General features: G+C 40.5%; 1 protein-coding gene across 2 annotated transcripts in view; it reads left to right on the top strand.

Annotated features, from left to right (window-relative positions):
- Window positions 1-23656, top strand: part of syne3 (spectrin repeat containing, nuclear envelope family member 3) — a 67505-nt gene that overhangs the window by 3438 nt on the left and 40411 nt on the right. For both annotated transcript variants that reach the window (XR_005445573.1, XM_038728274.1), the window contains exons 3-8: window positions 3271-3443; window positions 5430-5739; window positions 8417-8572; window positions 9425-9784; window positions 16782-16918; window positions 21149-21323. Coding sequence is in view for 1 of the 2 variants with exons in the window: in XM_038728274.1 (XP_038584202.1) it covers window positions 3271-3443; window positions 5430-5739; window positions 8417-8572; window positions 9425-9784; window positions 16782-16918; window positions 21149-21323 (1311 nt within the window). In the remaining variant the exon portion in view is untranslated. The remainder of the gene's footprint in view (window positions 1-3270; window positions 3444-5429; window positions 5740-8416; window positions 8573-9424; window positions 9785-16781; window positions 16919-21148; window positions 21324-23656) is intronic.

The raw sequence follows: 23656 nt of genomic DNA, 5'->3' as shown, positions 1-23656 counted from the left end.
GCTAAATGAATTAATGTAAATGTAACAACGGCAGAGGAAAACACAGCTGGAAGAGTTTCATAGCGGTTATCGGTCTTTACGTCATGAGTAATGTTGAAACGTTTTAACTTAAATCAAGAGACAGCTGGTGTGTGTGGGTCACAAGTGTGTGTCGCGTTGAACAGTACTTTGTAGCAGTTGTGTGTGGCGTTGCTATGATGACCAGCTACATTGAGGGTACTATCTCTGGGTACTATGCAATGGAAAACGGAGCACGGTCAAGTTGAGCTGGTACTGGAAAAAAGGCATTAGAGTATGGTGCAGAATCTGAGGATCCTTTTCTACTGAAAAATGGATGTTAGGGCCTTATATAAGAGCATAAAGAAGTATTAATTAACTAATTACTGAAGTAATATCCAGGCAATGGCTTGGTGTTAACAATCTGGTTCATATTAGACTGAAATGTATATAAAAATGTAATAAGAAATCAGAAACAAAGGGGAATAATGGGGAAACACATTTAAAGATGTCAACGAAGTAAAAACTGTAATATGGTCAGATTAATGGGATAAATATCGATATAACCGAAAATACTGAGGTAATATAGATTGATGTTTTCACAATATTATAGGTTGCTCTCAGTGTAAAACCTAAGTTTAAGTTAATAAGATTAAATACATTTAGGGTTGTACAATTTTGATGGAATAATAATTTTTACATAATTATTCTCATTTTTTTCATTGAAAAACATATTTAAATGATTATGTAGGGCCCTATGATTTCTGCGATGTGGAATCTCTGAATTTGATAATAAAATATATAAATAAATGTGCTGCAGTTTATGAAAATCTGTGTTTCCCCTAGCATTATGTGTCCTTTTCACAGCACTTGAGCCAAACAAACAGACAAACTAAACTGCTCTCTTTTGTTTTCATTTAGGTGTCATTAGCGAGCACCCTTCTTCTCTCCTCTGCTCTCTGTTAGTGTTTCACACACTCAGAGTACTATATTGAAGCAAAGTCAGCGTGCTAGCTAGCTAGTGGTGTCAGAAAAAATAAAGCGCCACATCAAGCAGCCTTTATAGAGTCTTTGCGAGCAGGCTGTAGAAGATCCGTAGAAGAAGAAATGATCAGTAATTATACATTCATTGTGTATTGTCCCTAAAAATCATTTCACAAACAACTGAACATTTCTATGCACATTAGTTTGAGACATTAAATGAACTGATATTGATTACGTTTTTAATAGTTTCTTATTGAGTTGTTGAAATTGTTTTCATCTACCACATGATCACACACTCTTTCTGATGACAAAATGTGCTTGAATAACATAAACATAGAAATCAGAAAAATTTTAACGCAAAACACAGAATTTGGAAAAAATAAAACGGAATTCAGCATAAATTAATACAGATTTCATAGGGCCCTAATAATGGTGTGGGGTGTGACAATATTAAAATGTGACAGGATTTCTCGTCAGGTTAAAACATGACTCACGAGACTCTCACAATTGACATTTTTCACGTGCTGTCATGCCACACATCAGTTTTCCTATGCAGTGAAAAACAACTATATATATGATAACGTTGACTTGTGGCGAATTAACTCCACTCAGCTGATGCGACACCGGTGTATGTTAGGGCTGAACGATTTGGGGAAAACATCTAGTTGTGATTTTTCAGCCAGATATTACGATTTGCTATTTTTTGTTTGTTTTAAGTTTTGATAAAGTTCTGTATTCACTGACTTCTAACCGGGCAGGAAGTCAGACACAGAATAGAGAATTCGGGTTTTTTTCTAAATAAAATGCCTTATGCAGACTCTTGATAGAAGGACTTTGTTGTGTATCAACAATAAACACAGTTAAAACAGACAAAAATAAACAATTTAACTACATAGCCGGCTTAACTATGGTAGAAGCACATAAATGAAGGACAAATCAACAAATCAGCGAAATCAGGCAGGCAAAATGCTCTTATTCTGAAATGCTCCATGTGGGAAATGTAGCCTGGACAGAGCAGAATGGCACGGAGCTGGTTTTCGAAAACAGCCGCTGCCTGTGTCAATTCGGCTGACTACATTGTCCTACGTTTTCTCTCTAGTTTCATTTGTTGTTGTAAATGTACACGCCCTGTGCCCGCTTTGATTGGCGAGTTGAACCGTAATGCGGCATTCAGACCAACCGCGAATTTTCGCTTCGCGACGCTTTCCTCGCGTGAGTACATTCGCTGCAAGTGTTCACACACAACGCGAGAGGGCGATTTTAACGTGAATAAACACAACTTGCCATTACTACAGCTACAGTACAAGTAAACATTTTGCTGTGATTAATAGCAATAAACTGATGCTGAAATAACTACAATATGATGCAGATTTGTTAAACATATGAATTCATGCTTTGTCAGGTCTGTCAGCAAGACAGCAGGACAACAACTTCTAAAATGTTTGTTTTCTGAATGGAGTTTGGATCGATCAGGGCTATGCTATGCTAACTTGGTCACAGTAATGTCCGGTTTTTATATAAATATGAAGTCGTAGTCCGACAGAGCTAACAACAACATTGGAACCGGATGTGCACGGAAGCTAGCTGCTGAGACGCTCCAGTGAAGATAAATCAATGTTGAAATCCTAAAAACTAAAGCATAAAGCTAATCAATAAAAGCAGTTAACTCCGAGCTCCTCCCGCGAGTAAACGTAGTTGTCAGAGCAGAATCCGACCGACTACGGGGGTTTATTTGTCCAAAAGCTGGAGCGCTGCTCCCTGCTCCTCTCCCACAGGTTTAGCAGCTCTCCGCTCTGCCTGCTCCTCTCCACATAACGCTCTGAAGCCGTCGGTGACGTACAGACAAGCTCAACGTTGATAGGCTATCAGCATCATGCGACTTTCTCGCTTGAGTTGAAAATATTCAACTCGCACGAATTCCTTCGCGTTGCCTTTGCGTCTCCGGCCCCGCCCAACAGGAAATGGCGGCTCTACGCGTCTTTGCATTTGTATGTAAACTCACCGCCCCAAAACAACGGAACGATTTTGTAACTGCATGGCTCAGATGTGCTGTATAATTAACCTACATTTTAATCGCCGTCTTTGAAATCACAATTTCGTTTTGAATAAGACTATGGAGACGTCGTAATAGTAATCAAGTGAATACATGCCAGCCTAATTCTAATTAGTTAACAGTAATTTTACCATTTGACAGTATTATTCATTTTTAAATGTTTAATCTACAGGTACACTACATTTACATTTTATATGATCTAAAGCGCTGCTTCCTGTTCCCTGCTGAATGTGTAGAAAATCCATCAGTCGGAGCTCGAAGGTCGTATGAAGATGGACAGGGTGTTGGTGGCAGCTGAGAACCTTCTGCAGAGCGGAGATGAAGAGCTGAGGAACCACACGCACTCTAAGCTCAAAGACCTGAAAAGCCTGTGGGAGGAGACCTGCACCTATATCATCCACTGTCACAGGTGCTGCTCTGCTCACTGCTCACTCGGTGTGTGTAGTGATCTGTAGGTGTCTGACACTCCTCCTTGTTAGTTGGCCCTGAGGGCAGCTTTGGCTTTATTCATAGTTCAGAAGTTAATGCTCTGTTTTGAATAGCTTTGGACGTGTGATTAAAGGGAATTGTTCCCCTTCTGGACCATCAAAGATTCAGAAAATCCATGTGCACAGACAATATTAGTTTCAAATTTTATAATTAATTATTAATAACAGTTTCAAATGGTTTAAAAACTGCATGCATTGTATAATTATATGTAAACTGTGTGTATTTCTGACATGTCCGCTAAAGGATTTCAGTGAGGGAGTGAGGGGTATCCAGATCTTCGTTTGGCCTTTATGGTGGAAATGCAAACATAGCCAAACATCAACAGATGCAGCTAATGAAGACTAGAAATGTCTAATGATATTAAAAACGCCCATCGCTTTCCCACACATCTTAGAAGTTGCTTGTTTCATCCAACCAACAGTCAAAACCCCTTTAGGTTTTCAGACAGTTTGGACAACCAGTCCCATGATGTGATCCATCCTCAATGACTTGCAACACAGTGCTTTCTGGTGCAAAATACGGTGAAAACTCCCAAAACTTTGCCTTCCACTTTCTATCAGAGCGCCTGCCATTTTCCTGATCATGGACGGTGCACCACCTGTAGCCAAGCTGACAGCACAGGTCCAGTCCATCCCGAGCATGTTGAGCACTCCTATGAGAGATCTGAAAATGTAATGCGCTGTTGTGGTGTCTGTCATCAACAGTCAAAGCCTCATCATTGAGCAACATCTGTAACATCCATGCTATTATCAACTGCAACCAAAAATGCACAAATGACTTTGTGCTTAATTTGTCTGTCCAAATCTCCAGCAAGATCCTATAATCTGTCTGCCACAGAGTTTCTCGTCTGGCGGATGCTGGCAAAAGCCTGTCGCTGTCAGGACACAACTTCTGCCGCCAACAGCAACCTGTCATCACAAACTGACCCTCAGTGTATGGCTTTGATGCTGATGCTACTTTGTTAGCAACAAGGTAGCTTTCTCAGCTGCATCGCTGATGTCTCGGTTGCAACTAAAAACAGACTGCTGTTTCCTCAAACCTGCTAACAATTCATTCTTCTCTGTTTGTAGTTGTTGTTGAAAGTTCTAATATTTTTAGTGTGACAGTGGTAGGCTTACAATTCTGTTGACCAGAAAAACAAAGAAATATAAAGACAAGATAAAAAAACACAAATATGTGAACTCAAAGGGTTTAAGGGGCCACCCTGAAGGGAAAGTCCCCGTCAAGCTCTTTTTGTCAACTAGCAAAAGGAGGAGGAGTTTGGGCATGTAGTAGTCCTGCACGATATGAGGAAAATCTGCGATGTGCTGTAACATTGTTCAATGTTGCAAAGGCGATATGACTTGCAAGAAATAATCCAATATTGAAGTGTGCATATTAGCTGCTTGGTTGTTTTTAAATTGAGGTAACCAACAGCAAAGTCACTATATAAACTCAGTAATATCTCAGTGGAAACAAATCTAAAATGTCAATGAAATATATCTTGACATCAACATTCTGTGCGAAGATTAGAAAAAGAATGAAAAACTCATCAAGACATCAGCCAGTATACTGATACTGGCTGATGTCCTTCCTCCTCCTCTTCCCTCTGCTGCTGTGATTCACTGCCTGCAGGTAATGTTACCTGGTAGAGAGGAGGCAGCTTTATCTCAGCCAGCAGCTCAGTTTACAGCGACGTGCCACATTTTATGGAATGTGGCACACTGAGCTCAACAAAACTTTCATTTAACTTGATGAGAGACTGAGGACAGAGCCCTGGGACCATTTAATTTTGTGTGTCGGTGCTCATCTCTAATTTATAATTGTGTCATTAGTTGTTTTTTTTTTTTTTTCATGATTTAAACATGATGTAACTAGACCCAAACTGCTCAGTCCAACTGTTCTTCATGTGTTTCACCTCACCCAGTCGAATTGAGTGGGTGTGGCTCCACTGGAGCGAGTACCTGAAGGCCTACGAGGAGTTTGAGCTGTGGCTGACGAAGCAGCAGCGCAGTCTGGATGTCGGTGTGGAGCTGCAGCTGGGGGTGAAGGAGAAGCTCTGGCAGGTGGACCAGCAGCGGGTGGTGGTTAGCGACATCCACAGCCAAGCGGCGCTGCTGGAGAGGCTGCTGGACGAGGCTGCTGCACTGCACAACAGAACCCAGGACCCCAGTGTTGAGCCCCAGGCCCAGGAGAGGCTGCAGGAGGCCTACAATGATGTCAGAGACAGGAGTGAGGTGAGGTGCTTAGTAGGGCTGAACGATTAATCGTTTTCAAACTGAAATTGCGATTTGAAAGAAAGCGATTAGCTAAACGTGAAGATTAAAATGTAGCTTAATTATTCTGTTCTGCTCGCCAATCACAAGCGCCTTGCGCCTCCTGTTATGGTCCTACTCACCAATCAGAACAGGCACAGGGCGTGTACATTTACAACAACAAACAAAACTAGAGGGAAAACGTGGGACAGTGGCGTCAGCCGAAGCAACACAGGCAGCGGCTGTGCGTTTTGCCTGCCCGATTTTGCTGACTTGTTCAGATTTTGCTTATTTGTTCAGTTATCCTTGATTTTTGTGCTTCTCTTATGGTTAAGTAGGCTACATAGTTAAATGGGTTTCTTTCTTTTGTCTGTTTAACTGTGTTTATTGTTGTTGTACAATCGGGAATCTGCACACTGTTTTATTTTGAAAATTGACCGGATTCTCTATGCCGTTCTGTGTTTGACTTCCTGCCTGGTTAATCTGCTCTGTGCTGCTTGACGCGGCTTCCTTCAAACATAGACTGGCAGTGAATATTAAACTTTAGCAAAACTTTAAATTGCAATATTTGGCAGAAGAATCGCAGTTAGATTTTCCCCCAAAATCTTTCAGCCTTAGTGCTTATTTATGTTGGACTCTACAGCACTGTTCAACTATAGTCTGTGGCATACTTAAATACAAGGTGTGCATATTCTCAGAGCCATTGCAATAGGTGAGTAAGTAATGTGGCCTTCACAGGGCATCATGCCCTTAGGGACCTCACAGTCCTGTAGATTTGTTTTCTTTTCAGTCCTAACCCAAAATATTAAAAAATTATTCTAGTCTATAACCATTATACAGCCATCAAGGTCATTGAATGATTTTGTGCTTCCTGGGTTAAGGTCATCCTTTTTTTAAACATCACCTAGTAACGACTCAACATGCACATGTATGAGTCGTGGTCTGAGACAAGCAGAAAAACAAACGCTGAAACTAACTAACTCAGAATAGGTGAAAAATGCCCTTCACAATGACGTCTTGAAACTGCTGGTTTTATCTCACTAACAGTCAGTGTGCTCAAAATCTCCATGTTGGAGAAGCTGGAAAAATAAATGATTTAAACCATAGCTTAATTATCAAAATTGTTAAATCATTTCATTGCAGTGGTTTTGTCACATAATGCTGTTAAAGGGGCTGTCATGTGTGTTTGTCAGCTAGCAAACAGTTTATATGGTTAAGTCAGTGAATGTTCTGTCTCATGTGTTCCACTTCATAATGCTGTTGTGTAATGTGCCATACAATGTGAGCTAGAGTAGTTATGAGCCATGACAGGCCGGCTTGTGCTAATGCAAAGGATGTGTACTAGTACATTAGGTTGTAGTATACGCTGAAGTGCACACAGACAAGCCAGAATAATACTTCAGCACAAAGCACAGGAGGAGAGAAGACAAGGAAATGAAAAAAATCATTATACAAATACTCAAAGAGAGAAAGGGAATCTAAACCATGAAATGAAAGCATGTTAATCCTCTAGAGTACAACAAAAGTTGCTGTTTGAATGAGGAACAGCTTCTTCCTAACAGGAAGCACAGGGCTTGAGAAACCCCTGCAGTTGCAGTAGCTGTGGCTTGAAATGGAGACAATCATTTTTGTCATTCTTTGCTCACAAACATGCACACAAGCTTTCAGACATATACAGTACATATTGTTGTTTCAGAGTATGTTTTCTGAAGGATCCAGGAGAGGTCAAAAGGCTGAAATGTTTATTCTCTGAGGAAAGGATAGAGCGGGGGTGGCTTTCTGGTTGGCTGTATGTGTGAGGGTGTTGGTGGGATTTTGCATTACATTTGATGCTGGGTGGAAGTGAGCATTCAGTATGTGCCCACAATTGAGTTAGTTACAATGACAGTAAGGATTTCAAACTTCAGTTGATGTTTACTATTGTACTCTTTCTTTGAACAAATCCCTCAGCCACACAGCTGTACATAAATTTGAGGGTAATGAAAGGCATGTAAATATTTATTCTGTGCATCTATAATCAGATCCAGCCGCTGCAAAGGAGAAAACGGTTTATTGAATCTCAGATGGGAATAATTTATATTCAAAGTAGAGATACTGTTGGATTAGCAGCATCCATGGTGGTGGTGTCGTGGTGGATAAGACACATGCCTTTGGTGTGAGAGACACCAATGTGTCCCTGAACAAGACACTTAACCCTAGTTGCTCCAAAGGCGTGCGACCTCTGACAGATTTAGCAATTGTAAGTCGCTTTGGACAAAAATGGCAGCTAAATGCGTAAATGTAATGTAAATGTCTTTCACGACATCATGCATTCACTTGGTCTGCTGGCAAAGCTGCACTTTTGACTTCAAATGGGAAAGCTATGATTTAAATAATGATGTGTTTTATGGGATAATGTGTCCTGGAGGCACCTCCTACATGTGAACACATTCTTTTTGGTAGTATCTTCTTCTATAACATTTGAACTTGCTCTAAAGAATCTTGTAGTTGAAGTAACGGACAACACAGAGTCTCACAGTAGAATATAAATTAACATTCACATTCAGGCTCCTCTCTCAGATACTCAAATGTGAACTCTGTGATGTGTGCGGAAAGATCTGTTCATTTTAAAATGTACGATGCTAAAAATTACCACAAAGTGTGTATCCTGCTTCGCTAGGAGCGTCTGTCGCTGCTTCAGAAGATTGCTGAGGAGCACCAGACGTACCAAGGCTGGGTTCAGAGGTTCCAGTCCTGGCTGCTGTCAAAAACCAAGGAGCTGACTGATCTGATGGAGAAGGAGGATATATCCGAGAACAAACTGAAAGCCTTACAAGTGAGAATCACTGAAAGTGAATTTGGAAGCTGTTTTTAGATGTGTTGTGTCCTTGTTATTTTCAGCAGTGGAAAAGGGAAAATATTGGATTTGGAATTTGAATTGCACTCAAAGTACCAGCCAAATGAAAAGTAAATAGAATGATCCTCATGAAAAAGAGCATTAATGGATGGAAACAATACAGTATTAGTAGTGACGGCAGAACTTTTCGGGACACAAAGAAATGAAAAGCATATATAACATTGCAATATTCCAAATGTATTTCCAAAGTCACAGATTATGGCTCAGATAATTTATATCTTTATTTGAGTGTGATATTACAAGCATCAAAGGCAGGGCACTATATTTATTTTATTTGTAAGGAACCATATACAGTATTAAACAAAAATGTTATTTGATGTATTGCCTAAAGCAAAAAGTGGAAATGTGACAAAAAATTGCACTGAAAAGCCTTTTAAAATGTAACAATTCTATTTTGCTAAATCTCTGACTCATTTTCTTGCAGACCTTTTAATTAATGAAACATTTGCAGAATGTGTTTTATTTAAGGAAACCATGCTAACAAAACGGCAAAGTAGAAACAATAGGAATTAATCATTAGTATTAGTAATAAAAAAACACATTTGTTTTAAAAGAGCAGCAGAGGGCTGTTGTTGTTCTAAGGCATTTAGTGCAGTAGAAATGATAATTGATTGTTTACATTGAAAATACAGGAATACATTATAGTAAATTCATCAGCTATTGTACTCCAGATAATTTCACTTCTTTTTTTATGATTTCAAACCAAGCCATATATGTATTATTATTCCAAGCAAACACATTGTAATGCTTCTTCTTCTGCCCCGGAATCAGGCTTTGGACGACAGCGTGGCTGGCGAGGAGAAGACCTTGCAGCATATCGAGGGCATAGTGGAGGCGGTGAGGGGTAATACCTCTCCTGCGGGGGCGGAAGTGGTAGTGGAGGAAGCAGAGGAGTTGAGGCTGGGCTGGCAGAGGCTAAGGCAGGGTCTGTGTGAGGCCGAGGAGGGCCTGCGCTCCAGCCTGAATTCCCACACTCAGTACATGGCCAGGTGCCAGCGGCTGGGAGAAGACATCAGCTCCCTCAGGGTGCTGCTGCAGGGGCTGGACCAGGAACTGGATGAGGGCCGTGAGGCTGGGGGCTACACTGACCGCACAGAGGAACACATCGTGGGCCAGTGGAGGAAATACACAGTAGGTTTATTCAACATATCTATAGTATTATTCACTTAAGTGGAAATGTAGTGTAGGTGCAGGAAAGTCCTACTTATTGTGGTCCTGCATGGTTTCGCAAGGGAAGTACCCTTCTGTGGCATGAAAATCTCATAAAGTCCTTGTCAGATGAATGGTGTGGTTTTCCGGTAAAGTCAATATAGACTTCTATCAACACTAAATAATGGGAGAGCACATTCACCATATTATGGCATATTATTTTGGGAGCAGGGCTTTCTTGTTTTAACTGTATTAGTGATCCAGTAGATATGTTGCGTCAGTCGCTATTGACTTTTTGACTTGACTTTTTTTTTTTTTTTGACTTATTATGAACGCATGAATGTGTCGCTCCATGTAATTATCTTGCATGTGCTCAGAAGTAAAAAGCAGATTTATACATGACCAAGAAATCTGCACGCTCCAGGAGAAATCTACCTGGGAAAACCGTGTCCCCAATCTACGACTCAGCGGCACGATGTTAAAGACACCAGCTTACTGATGAAAGCCAATTGTAACCTGGCTACTTTAGTGCATATAAATGAACTAATTATCAATTTGTGTACTGTCAGATTTTGCCTTATTAGTGTGAATAGAACACGTTTACTGTTTTATTGATTTATTAACTTTATTTTTATATATTTTTATTATTATTTGTTTTTTATTAATGACAGTGAGACAGAGAGCCGATGAGACAGCTAGATAGTAAGACAGAGTAGTAATGAGTGCAGTAGTAGTGGTTGTAGCAGTAGAAACAGTATTATTAGTATTAGTACTATTAGTAGCTGTTGTAATAATGAGTGCCGTAGTAGAAGCAGTATTGTTAGTGATAGTAGTATTAGTAGCTGATTTAGTAACTACTGTATTACTAATAGCACTAATAGTAGCAGTAGGAGTAGAGATGGTGGAAGTTATTGAAGTAGTAGTGGTAATATAATTAGCAGTATTAGTGGTTTCAGTAGTACAAGCAGTATTATTAGTGGTAGTGGTATTAGTAGCTGTTGTAGTAAATGTAGTAGTAGTGGTATTGGTAGTAGAGCAGTAGAACAATTATTATATTTATGAGTATATTCTGAGTTTCCACTGGTTGTCCTCACTTCATGGCATTTATTTGACATCTAGGCATTTCTCCCAGTAAATAGGGGAGTTTCTGTGTGTCTGATATGAATTTGAATTCGGGAAATGTTTGCAAAGTGTTTTTGTCTTAGTGTTTTATATCTAGGGCATGAGGTTAGAAAGTGCAGCTCTGTCTCTACCTGTCCCCTGTCACACTGGGAGCAGAGTCTCTCCTCTTGTGGTAGCCAGTTCTGTCTGTGGCGACCCTTTTCTATGGCCAGGCTGTGTTCACTCAGTCTGTATGTTGTCAACATTTTTCTTAGTTTAGGACATTTTATTGTGCTCAGGTAATTTGCCAGTGTGAATTCTCTTTTAAGGGTCACATAACATTGTGATTTACTTTGTGTTTTGGTCGTTTCTTTCCAGTATTCAATATATTTTTCTTTCTGCTTGCTGATAATTTGGTTTGGTCTGCTTGAGTTTGTGTTGCTGTCCTGAGGCTGTCGGGGACTTGTTACTGCAGAGAGCCTCAGGACCAGCTGGCTGAGTATTTGATCATTTCGTTGAGGATTCCATCAATACCACAAGCCTTTTTTCCAAGGGACTTGATGACTTGTGTTAATTCTTGTTCTGTTATAACATTCTAAAGTTGGCAATTCATACTTTTCAGTCACGTGACATGCACGGTGACCTGGAGGGCAAAACAATGGACCAACATTGCTCCCCCATAGAGACGCTGCAAAAGCAGTCAGATTTTATTTGGATCACCATTCAACTTAACCATATGTAGTTCCACACTGACCAGACTTATTTAAGTCACAAGGTCGAAGCTGCAATCACTTTTTCGCAAGTGGAAAACTACTTGTTACTTGTTGTATTGGCCCTTTAAATGTATTTCAACAGGTTAAAAGGACTGGGTGAGCTACAATTAGCCACAACTCATAACGCTCATAAATGAAATCAATTCATTTTGAGAACCTTTCAGTCACAAGGTAGGGAGTGGAATCAGATTTTAGGCAAGTGCAAAACTGCATTGGCCATTTAAATGGATTGCAATTGGTAATAAGGACTGATTAAGCTATATTCTGTCTTTTTGGCACGTGCAATACTGCAAATTACATATTTCAACTGGTAAAAAGGTGGATTGGTTGGCACAGAGCAAGCAAAATTAATGTCATAAGGACAATGGCAAGAGCGACACTTCCTGTATTTTATTTATAGCCTAACCCAGCTGTGAATCATGTTCAATAAAGACTACAGTCTGTTTTCCAAATATAAACAATATACAGTACAATAAACAAATATTATTAAACCAAACACAAATTTCATCGGCAACTATAAGCAAATTATATTGCTTATAACAATGTTTTGTCAAAACGTCAGTTGTATTATTCCCTTACAAGAAACATTAACATTTCACAAAGACATACCTTTGCTACCACGGACATAAAGTGATGCTTATTTGCACGTTATAACTGCTTGATACAGATAAAAGCAGCTGTGTATAGATAGGACACCTTTAACATGCTGCGTGCGCTCCCCCAGAGGGCAATCCATTTTACAGCGGATGATCACTTTTCACCTGTCACTTGCTCCAGCGCATCAACTTGATTGATGAGTCAAATTCACACGCACATACTGAGCAAGGCTGCACTCTCTCTGTTTCACTGTCTACCTGTCTGACTGCCTACCTCTCTGTCTCGGTCTGTCAATGTCTGACTGGCTGTCTTTATCTGACTCTCTGTCGTCTGTCTCTCATTTCCCTCTCTATCTTTCTGTCTCTCTCTCTCTGTCAGTCTTTCTTTTGTTCTGTCTCCCTCTCTCTCAACTCAATTTATAATGCTTCTGCCTCCATTTCACTACACAACTGCAGATATCAACATGTTCCACTTTTTGAGGACATGTTGTGCTATGATTCATCTATTTACTACTTCCATATTTTCTTTTGACCAACATATTTCCACTTCTGACATTATAACACCGTTCAGCTTTTAAACAATGTATTTAAACTCTGATCAGATTTTCTTGAGCAGTTCAATGCAATTGAGCTTCAAGACTTTTCAGGCATTTGATTTCTTCTTCATTTTCTGCAATGTTTTGCAAGTTTGTTGTTTTGTGCATTTCAGCTAGTTCAAGCATTTGAATTAAGCTCTTCCTGTAACGTTTTGCAAGTTCATTCAGCTTCAGCATACTTTTACACTTTCCGCAGGAAATGCAATTTCTAGTTGTTCCTACAATGGTGTCCTTCCCTTTATTTATACCCAAAACTTTCTATGAAGCCCCTAAAACCATGTTTTAAATCTTTAGTATGACAGTATGAGATTACAGATCTGGTCAGATGCTTTATATCAAAGTCAGTGCTTGAACTTTCTGATACTCAGTGCTGCGGACACATTTCAGTCTGTAGCAGAAAAGGATCTAGGTTTGATATCCAGCCATGGGATAGAATCCTTTTTGCTTCGGGCATTGCCAACTTCACTCCACTTCTTCCCAGCATAGTAAAATATTTACGCTCGTTGTGTCCTCCTCCATCTCTTCTCTGTTCCTTGCTATTATCCATTCTTCTCCGTGGTTGCACACCTTCATTTTGTATGTCTTTTTTTGGCCTGCTTGTGATGCCTTTCCTCCTTACACAAACATCATTCCTCCTCTAGTCCCTTGTAGAGGTTATATTCAATTCGATGTTACTAATATAGTGCCAATCCAGAAAGTCATCTTATTGCTCAAAAAATCCCACTATGAGCAAGTACTTTGCAACACAGGCAAGCAAACTCAAAAACATGACTCAGGATGGGTGGCCATCTGTCTCGGCCGGTTGGGAGTGAGAGAGAGGGGGGGCAACACAATAATACAGACAGTAGAAGTAGCAGTGGTACAGAAATTGAATAATGGTAGGTGATTAAATCTACCTGCCCTGACATAATGACACTTGAGTGGATTCTTTATCCCATCACTTTATTTTAATATCACTTTGCAGACACACTGAATGCCTCAGAGAGGTGCAGCTGTGTCACCATCAGGTTATTATTTCTATCTGGGTGCCTCACACTGTGGCAATTACCAGGTTCATCTACCTCTTTGTCTGACACGTCACCACTGGCTGGATTGATATGTGTTCCCTTCCCTTTGTGTAGTAGAAAAAGACAAACATGACAAGCTGTGCCTCTGTAGTATTCAGTTTTGATGTCATGTCTTTATATGTCTGCAGCATGTGACAGATAAAGGGGAGAGCCGGCAGAAGGTGTTCACAGAGAATCTTACAGTGGAAGAGCTCTACCTGTGGAGCTGGTTGTGACTGGAATGCTAAATGACCTGGGGACTGTCTGGCATCCGCTGGAATGTAGTCAGGCTGTCAGCTCACTGTGACACAATGTGTTTTCACTTTTAGTTTAAGAAGTGAAATGGATTGCAAACAACTATATCCATATTGCAAAATATACCACTGTAGGTGAAATATTTAGCTCAGAATTTGGATTGAAAGGTAATGGAAAGAGAAGCCAAAGAATTATAGAACATGCTTCACTAATGGTCCTAACGTTAAAGACAATAGAGTTGTATGTGTATGTTAGTAATTCATGAGAGCACATGTCAAGATCTGGAAATAAGCCATCTTCAGCAGTAAATGGAAATGACATTTCTGTGTCCAATGCTGGGAATATAGCGTACTTTCATTTGTTATGCCATGTATCAGGGTACTAAATAGTCTTGGAGGTCCACTTAGAAAATGTCAGCAGTGTCACAGGTGCACAAAGGATGGATTAGGTGAGTGATATGTCTAACTGAAAGAACATCTTCATTGTATGACCAACTTGTGCTTTCTTTGGGGGAACGCATATTTCCATAGTCCACTGACCCTTCAGCCTGCTGTGTCACTGTCAGTCTCTTTTCTCTGTATTGGGTAGTTTTGAATATGCTATTTCACTGTTTCAGCCTCAACAGACTGTGGCTACTAATGGCTGAAATTTAACAGGCGAGGTGACGTGATAGCCATGTGTCTCAATTTCTTTTTCTGGATTAAACTATATTTTGGCCCAGATCTAGACGGGGTTTGCCTGTTTAGTATGTGGACCATGTATATAATATGCCAAATCAAGAGTTTGAGTTCCTCTCTGACATACCTGCATAAGGAAACACTGTCTCTAACCTGCTTCTTGTGAAAAGGAAGGATGAAAAATTAGCATTTACATAACTACCTGTATATTGACGCTTTTTACTTCTGACACTCTCTGAGCAGGTTTGGGTGTCTCACTAGTTCAGTAGGGATTGCGTCATTGTACTGTACAGTGAATTGGATTTTGGACACTGACTGGGTTGTTGATTGATACTGATCCCTCACTGAGCTGAGACACAATGTTGGACTGGTTGGACTGTTGTCAGATTTCTCCAAAAACAGCTGCACTGAATTTATTTCCAACATACTGAGGTAGTTAGAAAGTCATGTAAAACGTCATGAAAAATAAAAATGAAGGTGTGCATATGTAGCTGCATCAATAGTTAAATAACAATAATGAAGTTTGGTGTGGGGTTTTCACAGCTCTGCTTTTGATGAACTCTTTTCACAGATGTGTGATAGCAGAGTAATCACAGCGGCAGCTGATAAAGTAATTGTTGCTACGCTTCATTTATGCGTGCCAGTTAGCAGCCACTCACAATAATACTAATTATAATACTGTTGGTCACTCATTGTTTACTATGTGCAGCTGTGTTATCTATTCAAGACATTAGTAATGGCTGCAGTCTAATTACATCAGCCACTACCAGGGCTTTGGTGCTATGCATGCGGGCTGACTGAACATGTAAATGGGATAGAGCCATCTTTGCTGAACCTGTGCTGTTCTTGCTATAGCTTGCCATAATGTTAAGCACACAAATGTCTATTGTCTCACATTAATCATCAGATTTAATCTTCATTAAAGGGATAGTAAATGATTGTAATCCAAGATACTTTTTGTTAAATTTAGCAAATATTTCCTCATGGTTTGAAAGCTCTCTGTTCTCTGTGTATCCTACACAGCCCTTGGTCTGTAAATGAAACACAAAGAAATTGGTGCGGACCTTGCCCACGATACTGTTCCAGCCAATCAACAGGCGGCGTAGGAGCAGAGGGAGATTGAGTTGTCTACACCGGCACATTCAAACGTGCTGGACTCCACGTACTGTGCAGGAGACATGGCCAAGAAACAGCCAAAGAGGAAGAGGTCTGAAGAGTAGAAACAGAGAAGAAAGTTAAATGAGCAGGCAAGGGCAAAGGCTTCTTCAACTCCGAGATTTGAAATCTAAGGAACGCAGCCTCTGAGGGAGCACTGAAGGGAGGGGTGTATTTGTTTGGCAGTAGAGTTCAAATATGTACAATCCTTCTGCTGAATCACTTACTACCCCTTTACAGAGTGTGTGCTGTTAACAACATAACAGTACTCAATACTCTGTATGAGACACAGCAAGGCTGAGAAAAGGGTCTATTGGAAGTGTACTGATGTAGCTTCCAGCGTGGAAGCACAGCATGCATGCAAGGATTACAGCTTCTTACTGTGCATTCTGGGATTTTTTTCTGGAGCTGAACAACTAGGCATCATGCTGCAGGCATCATGGGAAGAAGAGGAACACCTTCTGTTAGGTTTGTAAAGAATAGTTCAAAGCTTCGTACATCATGCAAGACTAACCCCCACTGGCCTCAGATGTAACACCAACAGCAACTTAGTTTTCCCAGGATGTCTCGCATCCGAGTAGCCCACACCTGCTTAGCTTCAGTCATTCGGCAGTAACAGGATACATGTTAGTATGCCTGCTGACAATATGACGTGAACATGGCAGTAAGCAGTATAGACAGTGACTGAGTGAGTGTGTCTCCGGTGTCTGTGGTAAAAATCACACCCTTTGGTTTGCTGCTGTTGTGGCTTGAACTTACTTCCATATTTGTGTCTTGCAGGGTGTGAGGAATACTCTGGCAGGGGAGGAGTCCCAAGTGGAACTTCTCAAGGCTCAGCTCAAGGAGCTCTTCAGGTTCTCAGAGGACTCACGCCACCTTTCTGATGAGGTCCTGGCTGTTGTCAAAGAACATCAGAGGTATGTGACAGGAATCCTAACACTGTTTAAAATTTAAAACCTTGTGTGGCACATGTAGGCAACATAATGCCTGTAAATAATTATTGTTAAAGCTTACTTGCAGTACCAAATGGTTGCCTCAAAACATTCTCCATCAGTCCAACTTTAGAATATTAAGTGTGACTCTGTATATAGCTTAAACAAATTAAAAGCAAAGGTATTTGTTTAATGCTTTCTACAATGCAATTCAAAGTACTTTAGTAGTAAGACAGAATTTTCAAAAAACAATGAGATTTCATTTCGGGAGGAAAATCATAATCTTGCAGAGTGGTGCACAGAGAACAACCTACTGCTCAATGTCAGCAAATCACTGATTTCAAGAAAAAAACGAGATAACACACACGCTCCTGTCTTCATCAGTGGAGCTGAGGTGGAGCAGGTGAACAGTTTCAGGTTCCTGGGAATCAGCATCACAGAGAAGCTGACATGGTCACCTCACATCTCCACGCTGGTGAAGAAAGCTCAGAAACAACTGTATTTCTTAGGGAAACTTAATAAGGCCAAGTTCCAGTGCCAAGTTCTTGTCAGCTTTTACAGAGGAGCAATAAAAGGCATCCTGCCTGGAAATATCACAAACTGACATGGGATGTGCACGGCCCAGGACCAGAGGGCTCTGCAGCAGGTGATTAAAACTGCTCAGAAGATCATTGGTAGCCATCTCCTGAGCATCAGTGATATCGGAGAGGTGAGGTACCTACAGAGCCCAAAGGATACTAAAGGACAGCACCCACCCAGCCACAGCCTGTTCACCCTGCTGCATTCTGGGAAGAGATATAGAAGTTTCTGCTGCCACACCACCAGACTGCAGAGCAGCTTTCCCCCCCCAAGCTATCAGATTTTAAAACTCTAAATCAAATTCATCATCAGCACTGCTCCACTGATGATAGTTTATTTCTGTCTACCATTTTTACAATTGCTTCTATTTTAATGTGTCTTGTCTGCTATGTAGCAGAAGGGAGTTATAAACTGAGTTTCACTCTACAACTTGTTGTATTGTGACAAAATAAATCTACCATCCTACAAATAAGTATGAATACAAGATGGTAAAGAAACACAAGACAATATAAAAAGACATAAATCAAAGAAGCAATTTCTGAAGATCGTTGGCTGTTGAAGGCTTATACTAAACTGGATTGCTGGCTTTAAAAGTTGAATAAAACCAATAATGTATGAAATATGTGAAACATCAAAACATATTGTATAACCTTAATCCTGTAATGCACAATCAAGTTATATACATCTTTCTTTTCTTTCAGGACAACCTAGGAAATCAGAATATGTATGCTGCATGAATGTAGAAATAGCTATATGACCATAAAGACAAAAGAAAAATGTAATCTCAGAATTTAATTCAGATCACACAGAGAATAATAATGAAAGTTCCAGTCTTGGCAATCAGGGGACAAAAATAACATTCTAACCAACACACATCAAAAACTATTTACAAGTGCTAGTTGTGCCATTCAATTCAGTCTTATTTCTATAGCACCAATTCATAAAAGTCATCTCTTTGCACTTTTCATATAGAGCACGTACTCTTTGTAATAGTATTAACAGAGACCCAACAGTTCCCATGACGAGCAAGCACACAAACAAGGAAACACTTCCTTTTAGGAGGTAGAGAAACCTTGAGCAGAACCATGAGTCATGGTAGGCAGCTATCTGCCTCTGCAGCTTTGGGTGAAGGATGTCTCGAAGCAGTTCCTGTCTGCAGTGAGGGATGGCTGGCTGGCTATAAATATTTCTGTATCTAGTTCTATCTCTCATGGTTGTCCAAAGCTAATTATCCATTGGGAGAGAGGCTGCCTTTGTTCTGACATCACTTCTGGTCCATTTCCATGTCGAGAAGCCATCTGTAAACGCAGAATAATAACTGTAAATCAAATGAAAACAGGTCAACTCAGATGGTTCCAAAATGGCCCAGAGGCATTGGAGTAGAAATTACTAGTGGTTTTATTCAACCAGACACAACTTTTGATGACAAAGACGGCAAGACATAGTTTGTTTGTGTGGATAGCATGAAATGAGAGCTACCGGGAGTACTGTGACTGCAAGCTTGCACCGTGTTCAGACACAGAATGCTTTTTGCTACATGCTAAGTCAATTGCTTTGGGTTTGACTTGTTTATTTTTGGTAAAAGTGGTTAGCATGAGCTTTTAGCTGAGCTTCGTCCTGTTAAGTGGCTGTGCAGCATGAAGATGTTGCTACATGGTTAGCATGTTATTATAACCAGTTAAAACACTGAATTAAGCAGTTTGATGTTAAAATTCAGTGTTTTTCTGATGCTGTTCTGCGCTGACCGAGCAATAGCTGCCACTAATGTTGCTCAGCTTATTTCTTTCAAAACTTAAGACATCTGAAGATCCTTTATCCGGTTAAAATATATAGTTAAAAATGACCATGATCTAAAAGGTGTATTGTAAAAATGTGTCTTGACAATGGATTAAGAGTAAATTTATGGCAGACAACCACAACGCTGACACATGAGCAAAGAGGATGTGACACCATTCATTATTGAAAACCTATTAATAAAATGACTCGCAATGTTAAAGCCACAGAGCTCTAATATTTGTGCTCTCAATTTAATCATACTCCATTGTAGCTGCTTAAAGTTGTATCTTAGATATAAATGTCTGTCCAAAAGTCTGTATACTATACTGTTTATTATTATTTATTTGTCACTTTTGTAACTCAGCAGCTGTTCATATTGAATTTATTACTGTGTGTATATATAATATCCACCTACCTCATGTACATAATAACACCTGCACAAACATATTTCTTCCAGCATGCTTTGCACTGTGCTCCATTACACTATTTTCTTGCTGTCTACAAATGTTGTTTTTGTTGGTGTGTGTATGTGTGTACTTTATGCTGTAGTCTGTGTGTAAGACCGGAGGCAAATTCCTCTGTGTGTACACATACCTGGACATTAAAGCTGATTCTGATTCTACTATTGGACATGTATTATTCATGGTTACCAGAAGGTGAAAACATGTTTATCTACCATCAGAACAAATATAAGAATGAATTCCTTTTGATTTTCTTCAAGAAATTCAAGAACAAGTCTATATATCTACAGCCACGACTCTGAGCTAAGTCTAACATTGGTTAGCATGCTGATGTAGAGCAGGGAATGTTCACCATCTTAGTATAGCATGGTAGCAGGCTAACGTTTGATAAAGGCTGATGAATTAATTTGTTTTATTTGGTCATACAGAATTGGCCAAACTAAAAGTTTAACCTGATGCAAGATGCAGTTACAATCCACTTTACTTGTCAAACTTTTGTAAGTTGCATATTGGACCGTGATTGATTTCCAAACTAGTTATGCCCTAGTTAAATCCTGCTGGTGCGTCAAGGTGTTAAGCTGAGATTTAAGGTGAGCAGATGAATGTGAAAACAAACTGCACATCCATCATTCTGCACAGTGAAGCTCAAACATCACAGTGATGAACAATAACCAAAACATGTTTTTGATGGGAGGGAACTTTAATATTTGAATTCCTATAACAAACTGTGAAGTCGCACTCTGACTGTCCTTGACGTTGTCTGTGACAAGTGCTTTTTTTGTCAGGGGGCAATTGGTAAGTGACCAAGCATGAAATCACTTTATACTGCCAAGAACGTTTTTATAAGTAATTGTTATGTTGCCTTACTTTTTGTTCAAGGTACTCTGTAAGCTTTTCTTGTAAATAAAGTTCACATTACATTTAATGTTTCTCACCAAAACACATGCTTTTCCCTTCTCATAAAACATTTGCAAAGCTGCTTTTCAAACCCCTAATTGTTTACTTCCATGTTAAGTCTTCTTCTTTTTTCCCCACAGAAAGGGAAAAAAAAAGTATACAACGTATAGTATCATATAAAGTAAATATGGGTGTGCTGAGGACAAAATTAGAGCCTTAGTGGTCAGAGAAATAGTGTGATAATAATAACACTAGGGCTAGTAATAATAATTGTAGCAGAGGGTGGCAGCAGGTGACTCACAACCACAAATCCAGACTCCACAGCTCCAGAGCCAGAAACACCAGAAAGTGATGGAATACAATATGTTTTGCACATATTGTTACATATTTGTACAAAACAATTACAGCTTTGTTGGTCAGTTTTGTAATTCTCTTGTAAATGTCCTTTACAAAAGGTCTCTTCAAATGGTCTCTTAAAATATCTTGTGTGCTCATGTTGCAGTGTGAAATGCAGAGTGACGAGGCTTTGTTCAGAGTCAGAGTCAGGGCTGAGAAACATTCTCCAGGACCCACTGCTGGTCTACACCCAGTGGAGCCAAATGGTCTCTGAGGTTCTGGAAGCTTCTGCTGAGGTTACTGACTTCTCCCACATCGCCATGTTGGTGCAGAACATAGAGGTAAAACACACATTTCCTTAAAGCAGCTATAATTTATATTTGTGTGATAACAATGTATTAAACAATGTCACTGTTCAGTCCACTCTCACTGCTCTCATAGCATCGTTTTTGGCCTTAGCAGGCAGTTGTTTCAGCAAACAATCTTTTAAAAAAGCCACTGTACGCAACCTGCTCAGCAGCAAACAGCAGACAAGCACAGATAGCGAAAAGCCAAATGTAACGATAGATTTAAGCCAGTGAATGAAGAGAAGGTGCAGCATTAAATCAGAGAAATTAAAAGATATTTTCTGATGGTAAATCACAAATAAACATCTCCACACAACCCTGGAATGGATGAGTTAATAATGGCATAGGATAATAATAATTAGCATTCTCACTTAAAGCGCAACTGGACTTATACATATAAGTAGTGATGATGAAAAGAGGCATATACAGTAATATAACAGGTGGTCACTACGTTTCACTCAATTTTTAATACACAAAATACACAACACACCTCTGTTTAAACTGCTTCTGACTGATTAATAGGAGCTCACATGCTGCCATGCATTTGTGTTTTCAAATAATCTTGTATAATTCACTTCCTTGACAGTTCATGATTAACAGATTCATTTAACAGTAGTTTAGCCTTTGAATTCCTGCTAAAATTCCATATCTGTGATGATGAATACTGAGCATTCTACTAGAAGAAGGCCGGCTGAGCGAGCTCAAACATCTGGGTGTGTCCCGCCCACTGAAACCAACCTTTTGTTTTGGTAATCCAGAGGGCGATCTCAGCTGGGGGCAGCCAGTCTTAATGCACAACACCTGTATGCAATTAGACTCATACTACTTCAGTGAAACCTACCACTGAAGCATCAGCGTAAGCGTCGGCTCTTTGTGTGAAAACCTACGTGGGTAAAGACCAGCGAGTCTACCTGCGCGAGTCCACCGAGCAAGGCCGCCTACAAGAGTAGCTTTTCCTAAGCACTCCTACTCACTTAAAGCTGCCGGCTACAACTAAACTCAGGCCATGTGCTACTATACTATTCCTGTTGTCTCTGCTGCACGCTAGAGGTATCATGCCATTAAGCACAGAAATAAGACACCACCCACTTCTGTTGACTTGTCTGTTGGGTCATGGATAACAAAGCTGACTTCATCACTGCTTATGCTAACACATGATCTCTCGGGCTACTGGCGCTCACTGAGACCTGGATCAAACCAGAAAACTCTGCTACCCCCGCTGCGCTGTCCACCAATTACTCTTTCACCCACACCCCCCGACCGTCAGGGAGGACTGGGAAATCACACAGCTGCTACCCCCGAATCAGTGTGAAACTTTGTGTACAAGCTAGAGACACTGCTGTCTTCAATCCCAGAGCATGACTGTCCCCTACCTGTCCTCAAATCAAACCCAGCAGAGACTTCCTGTCTCTGATTCAGTCTCTGCTTGACCTTGTTCTTATCCGAAACTGTGCCACCTCTACATGTGTCAGACCATTATCTCTATATACCTGCGTGCCTACAGGAACAGCCCGTTGTTGCAGCACCTTATGTCTCACACTGCCGCCACCTCCGTAACCTGTCTCCCACTCACTTTGCCTCTCTGGTATCCTCCGCTCTACCTCCCCTCAACACATTTTCCCCACTCGAGGTCAATGATGCCGCACAATCTCTGTGCTCATGCCTGGAATAGCCTGTGTCCTCTATCCACCAACCCTGCTCACCAGAACCAGTCCCACCCATGGCTAACTGATACCATCTGTGGGATCCGTACAGATCTCAGAGCCACTCAAAGAAAATGGCGACAAACCAAAGACCCTGCGGCCCTTAAGGGCTACCAAATGGACCCGATTCCTACAAATCTCCTCCAAGCCATATCTCCTACCGGCAATCACTCATGCGATAAATACTTCTCTGGCTTCGGGAACATCCCCGTATACTTTCAAAAGGGCCACAGGTTACACCCTTGCTCTAAAAGCCCTCCCTCAACCCTACTCAAGTTGTAGGGTCGAGGGAGGGCTTCACTTCTACCGTTTTTATCCATAGCTATCGAACGAGCAGTCTTCAACAGGTCACAGAATTCCTCTCAAGGAATGACCTCCTAGATCCATATCAGTCTGGTTTTAAGAGTGCCCACACTACTGAAACGGCTCTTCTGTCTGTAACAGAAGCCCTAAGGTCAGCTAAAGCTGCAGCCCAATCCTCGGTCCTTATCCTGCTTGACCTATCAGCTGCCTTTGACACAGTCAATCACATGATCCTCCTATCCGCTCTCTCAGCAATGGGCATCTCGAGTAAAGCACTCCTGTGGTTTGAATCCTACCTCTCGGGGTGTTCCTACAATGTTT

This window comes from Micropterus salmoides, unplaced genomic scaffold (genome assembly GCF_014851395.1).
Source record: "Micropterus salmoides isolate LMB-PRFRI ecotype aquatic unplaced genomic scaffold, ASM1485139v1 Ms_hic_scaffold_19, whole genome shotgun sequence".
Lineage (NCBI taxonomy): Eukaryota > Metazoa > Chordata > Actinopteri > Centrarchiformes > Centrarchidae > Micropterus > Micropterus salmoides.
Note: the sequence above shows the minus strand (reverse complement) of the source record. Positions and strands in the feature narration are given on the sequence as shown.